This window comes from Balaenoptera physalus (genome assembly GCF_965194825.1).
Source record: "Balaenoptera physalus genome assembly, chromosome: 7".
Classification (NCBI taxonomy): domain Eukaryota; kingdom Metazoa; phylum Chordata; class Mammalia; order Artiodactyla; family Balaenopteridae; genus Balaenoptera; species Balaenoptera physalus.
The window spans coordinates 35,300,171-35,322,325 of record NC_138886.1 but is presented as its reverse complement, the minus strand read 5'-3'; the positions used below and the strand labels follow the sequence as shown (position 1 = coordinate 35,322,325).

The 22,155-nt window shown below is 39.7% G+C and overlaps 1 protein-coding gene across 14 annotated transcripts in view; it reads right to left on the bottom strand.

Annotated features, from left to right (window-relative positions):
• FBXO10 (F-box protein 10) overlaps positions 1-22,155 on the bottom strand; it is an 83,094-nt gene that overhangs the window by 47,847 nt on the left and 13,092 nt on the right. For 12 of the 14 annotated variants that reach the window (XM_082468586.1, XM_082468587.1, XM_082468593.1 and 9 more), the window contains 2 exons: positions 19,132-19,258; positions 827-1,417 (listed from right to left, as the gene is read on the bottom strand). In XM_082468586.1, the coding sequence (XP_082324712.1) occupies positions 827-1,411 (585 nt within the window). In that variant the 5' untranslated portion in view covers positions 1,412-1,417; positions 19,132-19,258. Of the gene's footprint in view, positions 1-826; positions 1,418-1,668; positions 1,730-19,131; positions 19,259-22,155 lie in introns of all 14 variants that reach the window. The other 2 variants (XM_082468589.1, XM_082468590.1) reach the window with 2 other exon arrangements.

The following is a 22,155-nucleotide window of genomic DNA, read 5'->3' as shown; positions in this document are numbered from 1 at the left end:
TTGCTCATCAATAAAGCCAGCTGACACTACCCATCTTAATCATGGCTGTAAAGCACGTGGCTGGCACACGGTAAGTGCATCATAAGTGATTGGTGGCATAATGATCATTACGAATGTGAGAGACAATTTGGTTGTTATTGGTAGAATAGTGGCAATATAATTTTTGTTGACTAGGTACAAAATCCATGTATCACAATCAGATTCTAGGCAATGCAGCTCCTGGCAGTCTACAGCTATTAGCTCTAGACTGCTCTGCCAGAAGCTACCAACATCCCAACACATGCTTGTCTTCGAAAACAACTGCTCTGTTCCTAGAAGGAATGTGTTCTACTGATATTTCCTGATCCTCTCTCCAGTCACCCTTGGCAAAAGCCTGACCTTCCTTGACCCTCCACAGAGTGGGGCTAATGTGCTGAAGGTCACTGGCCTGCAGAGCCCCCCTCTTTGGCCATCTCTCTGGGAACGCTGCCTGTTCTCTGCTTCCTGTCACCATGTGGCATGTGGCACGCTCCCAGAGCCTGGCTGCTCTACCTGTGGCCCCAGTTGGTCCAGGTTGGAAAGGAAGAAGCACAAAGCAATTTTGGCCTCCAGTGCAAGGCTCATTTTTTTAAGTACAGCTTTTTCAGGAATAAAGCAGAATGTTGATCTCTACTGATCCCTCTGCCTCTTTCTCAACTGGTGCAGAACTCAGAGGAGTGTGTTATAGGACTAATAACTAACTCTCTCTCTTTTAATTCCAACAAAAAAAGGGTTACAAACCCACTGAAAAGAGGCCAAGGCCCAGGGTCAGGCCGGGAGAGGCTATCCATCTGAGGTAGACACCCACCTTAAACATGAAGGGTGAGAACCAGGCTGGCATGAAGACGAGGTTGCACAGGCGTGTGGTTGAGCACTGCTGGTCAATGCTGGCTAGCAGGGCCACTTCGCCCAACTTCCCGTGGCCTACGATCTCCACGGGCACCTTCAGGATAATTTCACCTTGCTCTTCGTGCAGACCTGGGAACAGCAGGATTCGGTCAAATAGGCTGGACATGGCCAGGGCACTGCCTAGGCTGTGAAACTCATGGCCTGGCCCGACACTCAGGGTACGACGTGTCCTCCTCCGGCGAAATAGAGAAAAGCAGACAGAGGTCTCCAAGATCGCGGCATTCTTGGTCCACATCTTGGAGGCAAGGTAATGCTGCTTGAAGGCCTCCCTCCAAGACTCAGGTTCCACATCAGGCTGGTTGGGCCAGTTGGGGTGGCGGCACTCGGTGTAGCCCAGATACAGCTGCCGCCAGCGAGTCCTATCAAGACTGAGGATCAGTTCATACCAGGCCCTGCACACTAGGCTGCAACGGCCCAGGTCAGGAAGGGGCAGGTAGGCTAAGATCATGCGCCACAGCTCCAGGGGGAGGATGCCAGCCTCCATGGTCACCTGGGAGACAGACACAGAACAAAAGAGGTTTTTGTCTATGCTGCTTACAGTCCCCCTTCTTAAAATATCCCCTGCCTTCTGACCCCAGGGGTGAACAGGCACCTAGGCCCAGCCAATCACAGGACTCCACCCACTGAGTCAGAATCCTTCCCTGGGATTTTTCTACCTGCAATCAGCAGGGAAAACTTTCTTTTCTCTTAAAGAGACTATAAGGATATGACCCTGGAACTGCTGGCAGCCATGTTCCCTACCTTATGGATAAAACCTTGTGTTACCAAAGCCAAGGAGAAATGAGGAGATGAAAGATGAAAACTGAAAAAGAAAAAGAAACATAGTGAGTATGTGTGTATGTGTCCTGGTGGTATGATTCCAGATTCCTGAAGATGCCCTGGAATCTTCAGTTTTCCTTCAAGTCTGTGAGGTACCTCAATGGCCTTCTAATAAATTCTCTTTCTGCTTAAGCTGGTTTGATTTCAATTTCTGTAACTTGTAGATAAAAGAGTTTGGACTAATACAGAGGGAACCCACCTTTGGCTGTTACTGTCCTAGAGCTGTCTCTCCTCATCACGGATCAAATCCTCATGGGAGGCAACCTCAGGAAAACTGCTGCTGAGGTTTTGGTCCTGGCTCTGCCACTGGTTACTGATGTAACCCTAGTGTCTCAAGCATCTACTGGGCTAGCTGTCCAACCATCTGCTCCCATGATTTTTTTTGGGAAAGTATCCGTCCCCCCACCAACAGTTTACACCACTTGCTTACAGAGGTAGGGCTTTCCGCAGCCGTGTGTGTGGAATAACACTACCCAGACCCCTGGTTGCAAATGACTGGACTCTGGATGGCTCCACTGGGCCACTGAGATCTTTAGGGGAATGTGAGTTGCAATTCTAGAATCAGATTGACTTCTTTCCTGAATGGAGGGGAATGAATGGCTTGTTTCCTAAGCTATAAACTCAGGAATAGTTGTTGGTGACCATTTTCTCTGGGGGCAGGGGAGGGTGGAAGCAGAAGAAGCTGGTCTGCGTTGAGAGGAGGATGAATGAGAGACACAGAAAAAAGCAGAGAAAAGGGCAGAAACAAGGGACATCCCAGTGTTTCTCCAGCACTGCAGGTCACAGCTCCAGTCTACTCTCAAAGCTCAGCTCCATCCTTGCCTTTTGAATCCCTTCAGCTACCTCTGTACTCCTCTAGTAAATTCTCCTTTTTGCCTAAGCTGGCTTCACTGCATTTCTGTTGTTTATACCTAGTTTAAGCTCTCTCATTTATCAGTGTCAGTCTCCCCACCTAAAAAACAAGGCGGCTGAATTAGATGACCTAGAGCAACTTCCAAGTCTGAACCCTGTAAGGTTTCTAGACAACTAGAAACTAAAACTAGAAACAGGGCCAACTCCATCACTGACTTTAATAATCAAGTTGTCCACCTCTCCAGGGCCTTAGTTTTCCCCTCAATTTTATAAAAATGATGATCAAACTTGTCAGCCATTATTCCCAAGAAGGCTAAAAACACAGATGTGTGATTACCTCTGATAGAAATTCTGAGCCTCCTCCAGACAGGTATGGCTTTAACTCTACAGGATTAGTATCAGAGCCAGGTATGCAGGTTCTTCCATCATGATCACCCAGTGAGACTTTATGAAGTTCTCAGCAGCACTGGAGAAGAGCTGGCTCTGGACTGGTAAGCATGATGTAGAGAGGAAAGAAAGGCTGGGCTCCTGACACTGCAACTCCCCCAGGTGAACACAATTTTACTCATGGTGGTTTCTGTGACACCCGTGTCTCCTGTTCCTCATCCCTTCTTTAGCCACACCTTCCCAGCCTTTTAAGGAGAAGAATGTTCTTCTATCCCTTCTCTAACCATTCTCTAGCTAAGTGATCACATTCATTCCCTTGATTTCAACTACCAGTGTAAATTCAGAACCTCAAAATCTGAATTTCCAGTCCTAGCTGTCTCTTTCAAGCTCCATACATGAACACCCAATTGCTGGCCAGACATTTCTACCTGAATGTTCCACAGACACTAAAAACTCAGCATTGTATCCAAAATGGAACCTCACCTTCCAATTTAGACCATGGCAGAATTCCTAGAACTGGATTCTCCCGCCTGCCACAAGCGAGGCAACAGAATACATGCTCTCAGGCACTGATTAGCAAGCCACACAGGACTGTGATCTTACAGAGCAAGGAAACAGGAGGAGAGTGCATGACTGCTCCAGCTGTCATCTTGGGGCACCTTCTCATTGTGGGGTAGGGAGATGGAGCCCAGGCAGAGTGACAGTCTACTGAGCAGGCAAATTTGAGTTATGGGCTGAAGTGGCTGAAATCTGCAAGGCAGGGTATCCAGAGGGAGTGAGTGACACAGAGTGGGGGTGGGTTTGGTGGGCAGTTTCTTGGCTGAAAGCTGGACCACACGTGCACAGGGTGGGACTTCCACAGACCTAGTGGAAAATTGCCTTCTCTGGGGTAAGTGGTGATACTAGAGATCAGGCAGAGCTGGGAGATCATGGAATTCCACCCAGAATATGGAGCATTCATATTGAGACTCAGAAAGGATGTGCCATGGGAATAAATTCAAATCGGAAGACTAAAGTCAAGCTTCATAGGATCAAAGGGTTCTGCCAGTAACTTATGCCTGCTAGAATGAAATTTAACAGTCCTAAAAAAAAAAGGACAACATAATCTAGACTCCCTCAACATGTCAGCTACAAGATACCGTGATGTTGGCATAAGAAAACTAGAGAGTCCTAAGACCCAGTTCCATCCACCAGTGGGCAGGCACCAGTCCCTCCCACCAGGAAGCCAGCACAAGCCCTTGGACCCTCATCAACCAGGGGGCAGACACCAGAAGCAAGAGGAGCTACAATTCTGCAGCCTGAAGAATGGAGGCCACAAACACAGAAAGTTAGACAAAACAAGATGGCAGAGGAATATGTCCCAGACGAAGGAACAAGATAAAACTCCAGAAGGACAACTAAGTGAAGTGGAGATAGGCAATCTGCCTAAAAAAGAATTCAGAGTAATGACAGTAGAGGTGATCCAAGATCTCGGAAAAAGAATGGAGGCACAGATTGAGAAGATACATGAAATGTTTAACAAAGAGTTAGAAGTTTTAAAGAACAGAGATGAACAATATAATTACTGAAATGAAAAATACAGTAGAAGGAATCAATAGCAGAATAAATGAGGCAGAAGAACAAATAAGTGAGCTGGAAGACAGACTGGTGGAAATCACTGCTGCAGAACAGAATAAAGAAAAAAGAATGAAAAGAAATGAGGACAGTCTGAGAGACCTCTGGGACAACATTAAATGCACCAACATTCACATTATAGGGATCCCAGAAGGAGAAGAGAGAGAGAAAAGGCCTGAGAAAATATTTGAAAAGATAATAGTTGAAAACTTCCTTAACATGGGAAAGGAAACACTCAAGTCCAGGATGCGCAGAGAATCCCATAGGGGATAAACCCAAGGAGGAACATGCCAAGATACATACTATTCAAATTGACAAAAATTAAAAACAAAGATAAAATATTAAAAGCAACAAGAGAAAAAGCAACAAATAAAATACAAGGGAATCCCCATAAGGTTATCAGCTGATTTTTCAGCAGAAACTCTGCAGGCCAGAAAGGAGTGGCACGATATACTGAAAGTGATGAAAGGGGAAAACCTGCAACCAAGAATACTCTACCCAGCAAGGCTTCCATTCAGATTCTAGGGAGAAATCAAAAACTTTACAGACAAGCAAAAGCTAAGAGAATTCAGCACCACCAGACCAGCTTTACAACAAATGCTAAAGGAACTTCTCTAGATGGAAAAGAAAAGGCCACAACTAGAAACAAGAAAATTACGAATGGGGAAGCTCACCAGTAAAGGGAAACATACAGTTAAGGTAGGTAATCATCCACACACAAATATGATACTTAAACCAGTAATTGTGAGAGGAGGAGAATACAAATGCAGGATATTTGAAACACATTTGAAATTAAGAGATCAGCAACCTAAAACAATCATGCATATATATAGACTGCTATACCAAAACCATGGTAACCGCAAACCAACAATCTACAATAGATACACACACAAAAGAAAGCAATCCAAACACAACAATAAAGATAGTCATCAAATCACAAGAGAACAAAAGAGGAAGGGAAGAAAAAAGAACCACAAAAACAAATCCCAAACAATTATCAAAATGGCAATAAGAACATACATATTGATGACTACCTTAAATGTAAATGGATTAAATGCTCCAACCAAAAGACATAGACTGGCTGAATGGATACAAAAACAAGACCCGTATATATGCTGTCTACAAGAGACCCACTTCAGATATAGGGACACATACAGACAAAGTGAGGGGATGGAAAATGGTATTCCATGCAGATGGAAATCAAAAGAAAGCTGGAGTAGCAATACTCATGTCAGACAAAATAGACTTTAAAATAAAGGCTGTTACAACAGACAAAGAAGGAGGCTACATAATGATCAAGGGATCAATCCAAGATGATATAACAACTGTAAATATATATGCACCCAACATAGGGGGACCTCAACATATAAGGCAAATGCTAACAGCCATAAAAGGAAAAATTGACAGTAACACAGTAATAGTAGGGGACTTTAACACCCCACTTACATCAATGGACAGATCATCCAGAAAGAAAATCAATAAGGAAACACAGGCCTTAAATGATACATTAGATCACATGGACTTAATTGATATTTACAGAACATTCCATCCGAAAGCAGCAGGATGAACATTCCATCCGAAAGCAGCAGGATACACATTCTACTTAAGTGCACACAGAACATTCTCCAGGATAGATCACATGCTGGGCCATAAAGCAAGCCTTAGTAAATTTAAGAAAATTGAAATCATATCAAACATCTTTTCCGATCACAACGCTATGAGATTAGAAATCAACTACAAGAAAAAAACAGTAAAAAAAGCAAACACGTGGAGGCTAAACAATATGTTACTAAACAATCAATGGATCACTGAAGAAATCAAAGAGGAAATAAAATATACCTAGAGACATATGAAAACGAAAACACAACAATCCAAAACCTATGGGATGCAGCAAAAGCAGTTCAAATAGGGAAGGTTACAGCAATACAATCTTCCTCAGGAAACAAGAAAAATCTCAAGTAAACAACCTAACCTTACACCTAAAGTAACATAGAGAAAGAATAACAAACAAAACCCAAAGTTAGTAGAAGGAAAGAAACCATAAAGATCAGAGCAGAAATAAATGAAATAGAGGTGAAGAAAACAATAGAAAAGATCAAGCTGGTTCTTTGAAAAGATAAGCAAAATTAATAAACCTTTAGCTAGACTCATCAAGAAAAAAAGGTAGAGAGCTCAAATCAATAACATTAGAATGAAAAAGGAGAAGTTATAACCAACACCACAGAAATACAAAGGATCATAAGAGACTACTACAAGCAACTATATGCCAATAAAATGGACAACCTGGAAGAAATGGACAAATTCTTAGAAAGGTACAATCTTCCAAGAATGAACTAGGAAGAAATAGAAAATATGAACAGACCAATCACAAGTACTGATATTGAAACTGTGATTAAAAAACGTCCAACAAACAAAAGTCCAGGACCAGATGGTTTCACAGGTGAAGTCTATCAAACATTTAGAGAAGAGTTAACAACTATCCTTCTGGAACTATTCCAAAAAGCTGCAGAGGAGGGAACACTCCCAAACTCATTCTATGAGGCCACCATCACTCAGATACCAAAACCAGACAAATACAGCACAAAAAAAGAAAATTACAGGCCAATATCACTGATGAACACAGATGCAAAAATCTTTAACAAAATACTAGCAAACCGAATTCAACAATACATTAAAAGGATCATACACCATGATCAAGTGGGATTTATCCCAGGGGTGCAAGAATTTTTCAATATCTGCAAATCAATCAGTGTGATACACCACATTAACAAATTGAAGACTAAAAACCATATGATCATCTCAATAGATGCAGAAAAACCTTTTGATAAAATTCAACACTGATTTATGATAAAAACTCTCCAGAAAGTGGGTATAGAGGGAACCTACCTCAACATGATAAAGGCCATCTACGACAAACCCACAGCTAACATGGTACTCAACAGTGAAAAGCTGAAAGCATTTCCTCTAAGATCAGGAACAAGGTAAGGGTGTACACTCTTGCCAATTTTATTCAAGATAGTTCTGGAAATCCTAGCCATGGCAATCAGAGAAGAAAAAGAAATAAAAGGAATCCAAATTGGAAAAGAATAAGTAAAACGGTCACTGTTTGCAGATGACATGATACTATACATAGAAAATCCTAAATATGTTACCAGAAATCTATTAGAGCTGATCAATAAATTCGGTAAAGTTGCAGGATACAAAACTAATGCACAGAAATCTCTTGCATTTCTATACACTGACAACAAAAGACGAGAAAGAGAAATTAAGGAAACAATCCTATTTACCACTGCATCAAAAAGAGTAAAATACCTAGGAATAAACCTACCTAAGGAGGCAAAAGACCTGTACTCTGAATTATATAAGATGCTGATGAAAGAATTCAAAGATGACACAAACAGATGGAAAGATATACCATGTTCTTGGATTGGAAGAATCAATATTGTCAAAACGACTCTACTACCCAAGGCAATCTACAGATTCAATGCAATCCCTATCAAATTACCAATGGCATTTTTCACAGAACTAGAACAAAAAATTTTTTAATTTGTATGGAAACACAAAAGACCCCAAATAGCCAAAGCAATCCTAAGAAAGAAAAATGGAGCTGGAGGAATCAGATTCCCTGACTTCAGACTATACTACAAAGCTACAGTAATCAAGACAGTACAGTACTGGCACAAAAACAGAAATACAGATCAATGGAACAGTATAAAAAGCCCAGAAATAAACTCATGCACCTATGGTCAATTAATTTATGACAACGGAGAAAAGACAGTCTCTTCAATAAATGGTGCTGGGAAAACTGGACAGCTATATGTAAAAGAATGAAATTAGAACATTCTCTAACACCATACAGAAAAACAAACTCAAAATGGATTAAAGACCTAAATGTAAGACTGGATACTATGAAACTCTTAGAGGAAAACATAGGCAGAACACTCTTTGATGTAAACTGCAGCAATATCTTTTTGGATCCACCTTCTAGAGTAATGAAAATAAAAACAAAAATAAACAAATGGGACCTAATTAAACTTTACAGCTTTGCACAGCAAAGGAAACCGTAAACAAAATGAAAAGACAACCCACAGAATGGGAGAAAATATTTGCAAATGATACAACCAACAAGGGATTCATCTCCAAAATATACAAACAGCTCAGGCAGCTCAATATAAAAAACAAACAAACAAACAAATCAAAAAATGGGCAGAAGATCTTAATGGACATTTCTCCAAAGAGGACATACAGATGGCCAAAAAGCACATGAAAAGATGTTCAACATTGCTAATTATTAGAGAAATACAAATCAAAACTACAACGAGGTAGCACCTCACACTGGTCAGAATGGCCATCACTGAAAAGTCTACAAACAATAAATGCTGGAAAGGGTGTGGAGAAAAGCGAACCCTCTTACACTGTTGGTGGGAATGTAAGTTGGTACAACCGCTATGAAGAAGAGCATGGGGGTTCCTTAAAAAACTAAAAATAGAACTACCATATAATCCAGCAAGCCCACTCCTGGGCATATATCTAGAGAAAACCTAATTCAAAAAGATACATGCACCCCAGTGTTCACTGCAGCACTATTTACAATAGCCAAGACATGGAAGCAACCTAAATGTCCATCGACAGAGGAACAGATAAAGAAGATGTGGTACATATATACAATGGAATATTACTTGGCCATAAAAAAGAATGAAATAATGCCATTTGCAGCAACATGGATGGACCTAGAGATTACCATACTAAGTGAAGTAAGTCAGACAGAGAAAGACAAATATCATATGATATCACTTATATGTGGAATCTAAAAAAAATGATACAAATGAACTTATTTACAAAACAGAAAGACTCACAGACTTCAGAAACAAACTTATGGTTACCAAAGGGGAAAGGTGGCGGGGGGGAGGGATAAATGTATATATACATTCTGTATATACACATTACTATATACAAAATAGATAATCAGCAAGGACCTGCTGAATAGCACTGGGAACTCAACTCAATATCGTGTAATAACCTATATGGGAAAAGAATCTGACAAAGAATGGACATATGCATATGTATAACTGAATCACTTTGCTGTACACCTGAAACTAATACAACATTGTAAATCAACTATACTCCAATACAAAATAAAAATGAAACTAAAAAAAAAAAAGAAAACTAGAGAGTCCAGAAATAGATTTGTATGTATACTGGTCAACTGATTTCTGACAAAACGTCAATGCAATTCAGTGGATGGAGAAAAGCCTTTTCATCAAATGGTGCTGGAAAAATGATATCCATATGGAAAAAAAAAGAACTTTTGCCTCATACCTCACACCATACATGAAAAAGTAACTCAAGATTGATTATAGACATACAGATAAAAACTAAATCTATAATTCTCCTAGAAGAAAATACAGGAAAATACATTTGCAACCTTGGGGTAGGAAAAGATTTCTGAGAACACAAAAGGCATTAATCATTTAAAAAAACCTAGTAAATTGGTCTATCAAAATTAAAATTTTCTGTTTATCGAAAGACATCATTAGGAAAAGAGAATGATAGAACAGGGAAAAATATTTGCAATACAACATACACAGGACAAAGGGCTTGAATCCAGGATATATTAAGAAATCCTACAAATCAGTAATAACAAAACCCAATAAAAAATAGGCAAAGATTTGAACAGAAACTTCAAAAAGAAAAATGAACAGCCGATAAACTCATGAAGAGATGCTCAACATCATTAGTATTCATTATTACTCAATTTGTATTAAAACCATGATGAGATAAATGTGTGTTTCACACACACTAAAATGGCTAAAATTAAGAACACTGAAAGCATCAAAGATGTGAAGTAACCAGAATTCTCATACATTGTTGGTACGAGTATTAAATACTAGAAGCACTTTAGGAAACTGGCGATTTCTTCTGCAGTTAAAACATATACCTATCCCGGGACTTCCCTGGTGGTCCAGTGGTTAAGAATCCTTCTTGCAATGCAGGGGACACAGGTTCGATCCCTGGTCGGGGAACTAAGATCCCACATGCCGTGGGGCAACTAAGCCCACGCACCACAACTACAGAGCCCATGCGCTCTGGAGCCTGCAAGCCACAACTAGAGAGAAGCCCACACACCGCAATGAAAGATCCTGTGTGCCGCAACGAAGACCCAACACAGCCAAAAAATAAATAAATATTAAAAAACCAAACAAACCAAACAAACCACATACCTATCCTGTGACCTAGAAATTCCACTCCTAGATATTTACCCAAGATAAGTGAAAATGTATATCTACGAAAGGACGGATCTAAGAATGTTTACAGCAGCTTTATTCCTAATAGTAAAACAAACAGACAGAAAACTAGAAACAACCCAAATGTCCATCAACAGAAGAGTGGATAAACAAATAATGGTGTATTCATACAATGGAATACTATTCAGCAATAAAAAGGGATGAACAGCTGATAACACTCAACATGGATGAATTGCAAAAAGAATGTGCTAGGCAAAAGAAATTAGTCACAAAAGACTACATATTGTATGATTCCATTTAGGTGAAGTTCAAAAACAGATAAAATCATCTATGGTGATAAAAATCAGAACAGTGCTTGCCAGTGGGGTAGGGATTGACTTGCGGGGGTCAAGAGGAAACTTTGGGAGTAAAGGAAAAGCTTTATAGCTTCACTGGTATGTGAGTTATATAGGTGCATACATGTAAAAAACCTCACTGGACTGTATGCTTCCGTTCTGTGCATTTTATTGTGTGTAAACTTTGTCTCGAATTTAGGGAAACCTCCTTAATTTCTCTTCTATCTCCTTCCCTCCCTCTCTCTCCCAGATAGCCTCTCAAGCCCTATGTTTCTGCCTCCTTAAGTACTCTCAAATTAGTCTTTGCTCTCTACCCTCTCTGTCACTGTGTTATTTCTGGCTTCACCATCTTTAGTCTGGATTACTACAGTAGAGTCTTAACCGGTCTCCCTGGAACCACTCCTGCCTCCATCCAATCCATCTGACATTCAGCTGCCAGAGGAATCTTTCTAAAATATGAATCTGGTCTGGTCACTTAGTGTGAAATTCCTCAGCGGCCCCCCATGGCTTCTAGGCTAAAGTCTAGTACAGAAGACAGGTCATGAGCTTGTTTATTTCTCTGGCCTCATCCCTGACATTCTTCCCACCCTACCCTCACTCTCCCAGTAATATCTCTACAGAGGGCCTTTCCTCATCCTCTCTCCTTAGATATGAAGTGCCTCTCTGGCTTCCAATGGCAACCTGAGAACAGCTCTATCACAGCCTATTTAAAATGTAAAACAAGACAGAGGACACAAAGCAAATGTGTAGGTTAGCGAATTGATTTATAAGGCAAACATCTTGTTAACCACCTCCTAGGTCAAAAAAACAATTTTGCCAGCCACTCCAGAAGCCTCTCCATGGGCCCCATCCCAATCCTGCCCCCAGAGTAAACATTCTCCTCCTGACTCTGTAGTAATCCCTTCCTTAGGTTTCTTTGTGGTTTTATCACCTAAGCATGCATCCTTAGACAGTATAGTTTTAGTTTTGTCCTTAGGTTTTTAGCTTGATAAGTGTTTGATTCTCATTCCATCTACAGGTTCCCCTTCCATCCTTTTCTTTTCTTCACTACCTATCTGTTGAAGAACTTGAACCATTTGACCGAAGTTTCTCAGTCTGGACTTTGCCAACCGCGTATGTTCTCATGGGAGAGTTCACTTTGTTGCCCCGTCAGCTGATTTCCTGTGTATTGGCAGCTGGATCAGGGGCTAGACTAGACTCAGGCTCCATCCCCTTAGCAAGTCTACAAGTGGTGGTGTATCTTTTTATCAGGAGATGTCCACAAGTCTGGCTGTTGCTTTTTTGATGTCAGTGCCCACTGACGCCCAATGCCTAGACCCATTCATTTCCCTGGAGGTAAAAAAATGGTGAAACTCCAACTGGATCATCTGGTTTTGATTTATTTGCTGAAATAACTTTCAGCAAATAGGAGAGTCTTCTCTTCATCCATCATTTGGTTACCCAGAGGTACAGTCCACTTAGGAAAGGCCAGCTTGACTCTTTCATGTCCCAGGTTTCAAGATGATGAATTTGTCCCGTTACACTTTGAAGGTAACCAATTTGGGTTTGTGTGTGCATGTGTTTAAACCATTATTATAAACACATGGATTTAAACATATTTTATGGCTTTCAAGTCTTTGAATTTGCTATTCTTCCTGAAGCTCAAATTGAGCCAGCTTTGGCCTCGATTTAGTTCCTCAGTGCTTCTGGCACAATCTCAGTAATCTTTGATCGTTTCCTTGCTATGTGGTACTTCAAGATGTTCCTGGCTCACTTTTTACATTTCTTGCCCAGACATGGTATCAGACAATTCTCTAAGAAAGAATTTGTGTTTATTTTAAATTGAAATTTTTACTGAGATAATTGTGGGTCTGTATGAAATTGTAAGAAATAATAGAGATCTCTTGTATGCTTTGCCCAGTTACCCGCAGTGGTAACATTTTGCAAAACTACAGCATAATAACACAACCAGCATAGTGACATTGATACAATCTACCACCTTATTCAGATTTCCTGTTTTACGTATACTCGTTTTTGTGTGTCTATATTACATTCTGTACAATTTTTATCACCTGTGTAGGTTCATGTATCCACTATCCATAGTCAAGACACTAACAGTTCCAACACCACAAGGACCCCTCATACTACCCTTTTATAATCACACCTACCACCCTTCTGACTCCTCTTCCCATCCCTAATCCCTGACAACCATTAATCTGTCCTCCATTCTAAAATTGTGTCACTTAAAAATGTCATATAGGGCTTCCTTGGTGGCGCAGTGGTTGAGAATCTGCCCGTCAATGCAGGGCACACAGGTTCGAGCCTTGGTCTGGGAAGATCCCACATGCCGCGGAGCAACTGGGCCCGTGAGCCACAATTACTGAGCCTGCGCGTCTGGAGCCTGTGCTCCGCAACAAGAGAGGCCACGATAGTGAGAGGCCTGCGCACTGCGATGAAGAGTGGCCCCCGCTTGCCGCAACTAGAGAAAGCCCTCGCACAGAAACGAAGAGCCAGCACAGCCATAAATAAATAAATAAATAAATAAATAAATAAAGAGTCTCTTATTAAAAAAAAAAAAATGTCATATAAATGGAATCTTACAGTGTGTAAGGATGGGACTGGCTTTTTTCTCTCAGCATTATTCCTTGGAGATGCATTCAAGTCTGTGTATCACTAGTTTGTTCCTTTAGAATGCTTAGTAGCATTCCACAGTGTTGATGCACCAGTGTACATTTGCAGAATTTTGACAAATGCATTCACACATCTAATCCAAACCCCACCAATATAGAATATTACCGTCACCCCAGAAAGTTCACTCATGACTTTTCTTAGTCAATCCCTAACCCCAATCTCAAGAGGCAACCACTGTTGTGATTTTTCTACCACAGATTAGTTTTGCCTGTTCTAGAATTTCATATTAATGGAATCATGCAGTAAGTATTCTTTTGTGTAAGGCTTCTTTCACTCAGAAGAATATTTTGGAGACTCATCCATTTTGCTGCATGTATCAGTAGCTCATCCCTTTTTACTGTTGAGTAGTAGTTCATTATATATTAATATATCACAGTTTTTAAAAAAATTGATCCTCCTATTGGTAGAAAGCAAAACTGTTTCCATTTTGATGCTATTATGAATAATGTTGCTGTGAATATTCTTATACAAGTGCTTTGTGGACATATGTTTTAATTTTTTTTGAGTAGATGCTTAGAAGTGAAATTGCTGGGTTCTTTTTCCAAAGAACATTTTACACTCTCACCATGAATGTATAAGAAACACCACTGCTCCACAACTTCACGAACATTTACTGTTGTCGGTCTTGTATCATTCTGGTGGATATGTAATGGTACCTCATTAAATAAAATTTTTTTATTGAACTATAGTTGATTTACAATATAGTGTTACAGATTCAGATTCTTTTCCATTATAGGTTATTACAAGACACAGTACTGAATATAGTTCCCTGTGCTATACAGTAGATCCTTGTTGTTTATCTATATTATATATAATGGCATGTTATCTGTTAATCCCATGCTCCTAAATTTATCCCTCCCCTTCCCCTTTCCCCTTTGGTAAGCATAAGTTTGTTTTCTATGTCTTTGAGTCTGATTCTGTTTTATAAATAAGTTGATTTGTATTATTTTTAGATTTCACATATAAGTGATATCATGTAATATTTGTCTTTCTCTGACTTATTTCACTCAGTGTGATAATCTCTAGGCCCATCCATGTTGCTGCAAATGGCAATATTTCTCTTTTCTGGCTGAGGAATATTCCATTATATATACATACCACATCTTCTTTATCCATTCATCTGTTAATGGACACTTAGGTTGCTTCCATGTCTTGGCTATTGTGAATAATGCTGCTATGAACATAGGGGTGCATGTATCTTTTTTGAAATCGGTATCTCATTTTGGTTTTAATTTGCATTTCCCTCATGACTAATGATGTTGAACACTTTCATGTGCTTATTGGCCTTTCATATATCTCTTTTGAAGTGTTCAAATCTTTTGTCTATTTTTTTTTAAATGGGGTTGTCTTTTTTATTATTCAATTATAGGACTTCTTTATATATCCTTTGCCAGATAAATGTTCCATGAATATTTTCTTCTACTCTGTAGCTTGTGGTTTCACTTTCTTAATAGTATCTTTTGATGAGAAGTTTTTAATTTTGCTGAAGCTGAACATACCTTTTTTTTTAAAAAAATGATTATTGGTTTCTTTTACCTGAGAAGCCTTTGTTAATCCCCACATAATGAAGATATCCTCCTATATTTTCTTCTAAAAGCTTTGTGGTTTTAACTTTTGCATTTTGACCTACGACCCAATCATGAATTAATTTTTGTTATGGTATGAGGTGGAGGTTGAAGTTAATTTTCTTATGTGAATATCCAGTTATTCCAGCACCATTTGTTAAAAAGAATCTCCTTTCCCTATTGGCTTGCTTTGGTGCCTTTGTCAAAAATCAAATGACAGTAGCGTGGATCTATTTCTGGGTGATTTATTCTGTTTCATTGAACTATTTGTCAATCCTTATGCCAGCACCACACTGCAATTTTACACTTTTCCTTTGATAAATTGGGCTTTTAGTGTCAAGTCCAAGAACTCTTTACCTAGCTCTAGATCCTAAATATTTTCTCCTGTTTTTTTTTTTTTCCTAAAAGTTTTATAGTTTTACCCTTCACGTTTAAGTCTATGATCCATTTTGAGTTAATTTTTGATTCAGGTATAAGATTTAGTTTGAAGTTCACTTTTTTTGGACCTATGGTCATCCAACTGTTCCTGCACCATTTGTTGAAAGGGCTATCCTTTCTCCATTGAATTGCTTTTCTACTTTTGTCAAAAATCAGTTGAGCTTATTGTTCTGGTTTCTTTTAGTGGAAGCAATATTTCAAGACCACAATCTGTGTATTAGAGATGCTTATTTCTACTAGGTTTGGTCATGGTTTCTAAGCCTTTTCAGCAGACTTCTGTCTCCTCCACCAGAATGTGGGTTTCTTTGGCAAGGACTGGATACCTTGCTCTCTGAAGACCCAATACCTGGTGTTGATCCCCTTCTCTACTCCAATTATTCAGGCAACAGAGTGCCTAGATTATTCCAACACCGGGTCCACATGTCTCAGGTACTATGAGAGTGGGATTCTGCCTTTTCTGAGGCTCTAAGTTCTTTCAGGAAATGCTGCCAATAAGTAAACCAAAGGAGACAAGTACATGATTTATTATTACCTACAGGTGACTTGACTAGAGTCACTGGGAGAAAAAACAGGTCAGCAGTACCTCTGGTAAGATTAAGTTAACCCTTTCATATTCAACTCTCACATAACTCATTCTTTCCCTCACAACTTCTTATCTTTGCACTCCACATTCCTCCCAAACATCTTCCAGACCTTCCGCAGCTCTGCCTCTAATTGCCCCTTTCCTAATTTGACTGCTGCTCTTCTCATTACAGTGTCATTTGCAGGAGGGAGGAGCTCTGATGCCAGGACTCTGAGTGGGTTGAATGCAGTTCAGTTTCAGGTGGGCCTCTCCTCTAACTAGGTTCTTGGCTCACTTATGAGGTAATTTAATTTAAAATGTTATTTTGCCTGTCCATCAGGTCTTGGTGACCTGTACGTGATTCTCTGAGTTCAGTGACTTCATACGTCACATTTCTTCTAACCCTGACCCTTCACACAGTCCCTTCCTGAAACCTCAGATTTAGCCTCCTTCTTCCACATAACAGATGCCTCCTGATTACCCTGTGTCCCACACAGTTCACATTTATCTTTGTAAATTTTTTATCTCCCTATTAAGAGGAGTTCATTTACAATATTTTTCTCTGTCCTTGCTTCACTTCTTTTTTCCTTATTATATTGCTACTTCAATTCAAAACCACCAGAAGAACACTGTTATCACCGTTTTAACAAGTTCCTATATAAAAGAATACAAACTGTCAACCACCCAAACATTTCTTCCCAGAGGGTGATCGCATCCCAGGAAGGACCACTTGCTGCATGTGGAAGGAGTATCTTTCAGTCATTATTAAGAACTCTGACCTACTTCTTAGACTCCTTGCTCTCCTCATCCCCACCTCTCACTTTCCAATTTATTAGCATCTTTGATTATAACTGTATGCTGTTCTTCCAGGGGCACCATCTAATGTGTACTTTCCAACGTGCCTTATCCACAATGTTCTTTCCTTCTACAAGGGACAACTCTGACAGGTGTTCAAGAGTGAATCAGAGAATCCTAAAGAAACCCAATCTCGACAGCCTTCCAGGTGACAGGCTTCCCTATGGCGTCATGCAAGTCTGCCCAGGAGGGCCCTCTCTGGGACCCAATGCTAACAGTCACTACTCCAATTCTCAGGAGGATGTAGAGACCCAAATCACAGTTACTCAAACTACGACCACCAAGCCCGATTACTGCATCCAACCCCACTGCTGACTTGAACCTATTTCACTATCTATTAGCGTTCAACCCAGTCAACCCGCTGAATGCTCCATGTGACATCCCACAGTACCCAGCACTGCCAACTCCTGTCCCAGATGAGTTGCCACAGCAGCCCATCAATAAAGAATACACTGGGCCACCAAAACTGAGCTATAGAGAATACAGCAAGAACCAAACACACCATCTAATACCTAGCACAAAACATGACTTTAAGTAAATGAATAAACAGAAGTGAATTGCCATCATGCCTCTACCCCAATTTTTTGGTGAATAATTAGTACTTGCAAACTTATATAAATTTACTATATAAACACAGCTTCAAGGGCCCTCCCTCCCCCCACAAAATTCCTGCATCTACACAGAAATTCTTACATAGAAATTCTTAAAGTTTCATTGTGAATTTAAAAAATTAGAGAATTAAAAATCCCTTTTATTTCTTGTTCCTTTGTCTTGCAAATATAGCCCTTACAGAGTGTGAGGGATTCTAGGATGAGAAAGAAGTGACAGGAAATGGACACAGCTAATACCAACCCGAGAGAGAAAGTATTAAGCATAATTGCAGCTTACAGAGCTCAAGAGGAAAGAAAATCTTTAAACCAGACTTGGTGGGACTTCCCAGAGGTTCTTAAAACATGGCTCTTGACCATTCCCCCTCAGAATCACCCGGGGCCTGTTCCTAGCTCCACTTCAGATCTCCAGAATCAGAATCTCTGGGGTGGGAATGTAAATTGGTGCAGCCACTATGGAGAAGAGCATGGGGGTTCCTTCAAAAACTAAAAACAGTACCACCATATGATCCTGCAATCCCATTCCTGGGCATATATCTGGAGAAAACCCTAACGTGAAAAGATACATGCACCCCTATGTTGATAGCAGCACTATTTACAACAGCCAAGACATGGAAGTAACCTAAATGTCCATTGACAGATGAATGGATAAAGAAGATGTGGTATATATATATATATATATATATACAATGGAATATTACTCAGCCATAAAAAGAATGAAATAATGCCATTTGCAGCATCATGGATGGACCTAGAGATTATCATATTAAGTGAAGTCAGACAGAGAAAGACAAATATCATATGATATCACTTATATGTGGAATCTAAAAAAATGATACAAATGAACTTAGTTACGAAACAGGAACAGACTCAAAGAAAACAAACTTTTGGTTACCAAAGGGGACAGTGGGAGGATGTGGAGATAAATTAGGAGTTTGGGATTAACATATACACATTACTATATATAAAAGAGGTAAACAACAAGGACCTACTATATAACACTGGGAACTATCCTTAATATCTTGTAATAACCTATAATGGAAAAGAATCTGAAGAAGTACATATATCTGAAGAAGTGTGTGTGTGTGTGTATATATATATATATATATATATATATATATACCTGAATCACTTTGCTGTACACCCAAAACTAATAATAATAATACAACATTGTAACTTAACTATACTTCAATAAAAAAAAAATTAAATAAAATATAAGGGAAAAAAAAGAATCTCTGGAATGGAACCAATTACCTGCAACTTTTCCAAGATCCCTGGTGACTGTAATGAAAAGGGCCCCCTTTCCACACTTTGATGCAGCACTCCCAATAAAGCGCTCTCCTCAGCTTCAAACCTTTCGGTGAGTGGCTCTCCCAGTATCCTGCGAAGTCAGAAGACCTAGGATTAAGTGGTATGCAAGCCTGAGCAAGTCACTTAACCTCCCTGGGCCTGGTTTCCTCATAAGTAAATTGGGGAGCTTGATACCACCCCAGAGGATTGCTGTGTGGATTAAAAGATCTAATGCATACTGTGTTGATAATTAGTTCTCTTTACCAACTATTTCCAGTTTCCCCTCCTTTTGGCACATGACAGGATTGCACTCTCGGTCCCTCCTGAGGTTGGTTGGGTAGGGTCACATGACCAGTACTAATCAATGAGTTTTGAGAAGGGATGTGTGTCACTTCTTAACTGGAGCACTTCACTGCCTGTGCAAGATCATCCAGAGCTCTCTTCTTTCCAGCACAGCAACTGGCAACATTTGAGATGATGGCTACTCTGGTAGCCTGGCTCCTTGAGTGATTAGGAAAAGCAGAGTCTCCCTGCCAACCCAAAATGGATACCATGCATGAAACAGAATCCTGTGTGGTGGGTTAAGGAACTGAGAATTTGGGGACTGTTTATTACTACAGCATAACCTAGCCCTTCCTGACTGATAAGAGCATGTGAAACTCTAAAGAGTGCTATTATGAAGCTCCTGGAGACCATCCATTCCATGGCTTGTCTGCAGTGATTCAATATCATATTTCCCAATACTGAGCTGAAATCTAGATCCTAGTTACTTCCTCAGTTGGTCTCTGTTCTATCCCCCTGGGGTCACTGGAGTTCTGCTCTCTTATATATGCTGCATATTTGGTATAAGCATTAGATGACAAACTCAGAAGCTTGTACTCTACTGCAGGTTCCTCAGGAGGGAGTGGCCTGATTAGAGCTGCATTTTAAGGAGATCCATCCAGGAGAGTAATGTTGGGTGGAACACTGAGGGAAGAAACTCACAACTTTGTAAATATTAAATGACAGTTTCTTTCCCTCAGGATGATGTGAGGGTCTCTGGAGGATTTGGGGCAAATGTGCCTGACACAGAAACTACTAGGGCTTCAGTTTTCTTGGGATTCCAAGAAGCTCACCCCACAGTGGGAAGCAAAGGGTGTTGGATCTGGCCTCTTGAAGGAAGGAGGATTTCCCAGCAGGGGATTTTTCCATCCTTCAGCAGTTGTCTTCCTCCAAAATTTCCCATGTCCCCAACACTAGGCAACACCCCAAGGCTAAATCGAGACTGAGGCTGACAGTTCTCCCCTCAAGAGCCCTCTGAACTTAGAGAGGATTTCCTTTCATGAAAACGCCCTGTTCTCTGTTGTTCCATTTGGCATTATTTACTATATCTTTACAACACTAATCCATGGGGATCCACAGAACAACAGGGATTTCCATAACCAGGTAACACTTTAAAAAAATGTATTCCCACATGATCATCTCAATAGACACAGACAAAGCATCGGACAAAATTCAACATCCATTCATGATAAAAACTCTCACCAAAGTGAGTATAGAGGGAATATATCTCAACATAATAAAAGCTATTTATGATAAACCCACAGACAACATAATACTCAACAGTGAAAAGCTGAAAGCCTTCCTGCTAAATTCAGGAACAAGACAAGAATACGCACTCTCACCACTTCTATTCAACATAGTACTGGAAGTCCTAGCCACAGAAATCAGACAAGAAAAAGAAATAAAAGGTACCCAAATTAGAAAAGAAAAGGTGAAACTGTCACTATTTGCAGATGACATGATACTCTCTCTACACAAAGTCTCCACACAAAAACTATTAGAATAAATGAATTCAGCAAGGTAGCAGGATATAAGACTAATATACAGAAATCTGCTGTATTTCTTTACACTAACAATGAAATATCAGAAAGAGAAAGTAAAAAAGTGACCCCGTCTAAAATCATGTCCAAAAAACAAACAAACAAACAAACCACAAAACCAAAAACAAAACTTAGGAATAAATTTAACCAAGGAGGTGAAAGACCTATATGCTGAAACCTATAAAACACTGATAAAGGAAACTGAAGATGATTCAAAGAAATGGAAAGATATCCAATGCTCTTGGATTGAAAGAATGAATTGTTAAAATGGCCATACTACCCAAAGCAATCTACAGATTTAATGCAATCCCTATCAAAATACCTATGACATTTTTCACAGAACTAGAACAAATAATCCTAAAATTTATATGGAACCACAAAAGACCCAGAATTGTCAAAGCAATCCTGAGAAAAAAGAACAAAGCTGAAAGTATAACCCTTCCAGACTTCAGACTATACTACAAAGCTACAGTAGTCAAAACAGTGTGGTACTGGCACAAAAACAGACATATAGACCAATGGAACAGACTAGAGAGCCCAGAAATTAGAACACCCAGAAATAAACCCACACACCTATAGTCAATTAATTTACAACAAAGAAGGCAAGAATATACAGTGGAGAAAAGACAGTCTCTTCAACAAGTGGTGTTGGGAAAGCTGGATAGCTATATGTAAACTCAATGAAATTAGAATGCTCTCTCACACCATATACAAAAATAAACTCAAAATGGTTTAAAGGCCTATAGGTAAGACATGACACCACAAAACTCCCAGAAGAGAACATAGGCAAAACATTGTCTGACATAAATCATAGCAATGTTTTCTTAGGTCTCGCAAGGCAAAAGAAATAAAAGCAAAATTTAGCTTTTGCACAGCAAAAAAAAAACCATCAACTAAATGAAACGACAATCTACAGAATGGGAGAAAATATTTGCAAACAATGCGACCAACAAGGGGTTAATATCCAAAATACATAAACAGCTCATACAACTAAATATCAAATAAATAACCCAATCAAAAAATGGGCAAAAGACCTAAACAGACATTTCTCCAAAGAAGACATGTGCCAACAGGCACATGAAAAGATGCCACACATCGCTAATTATGAGAGAAATGCAATCAAAAC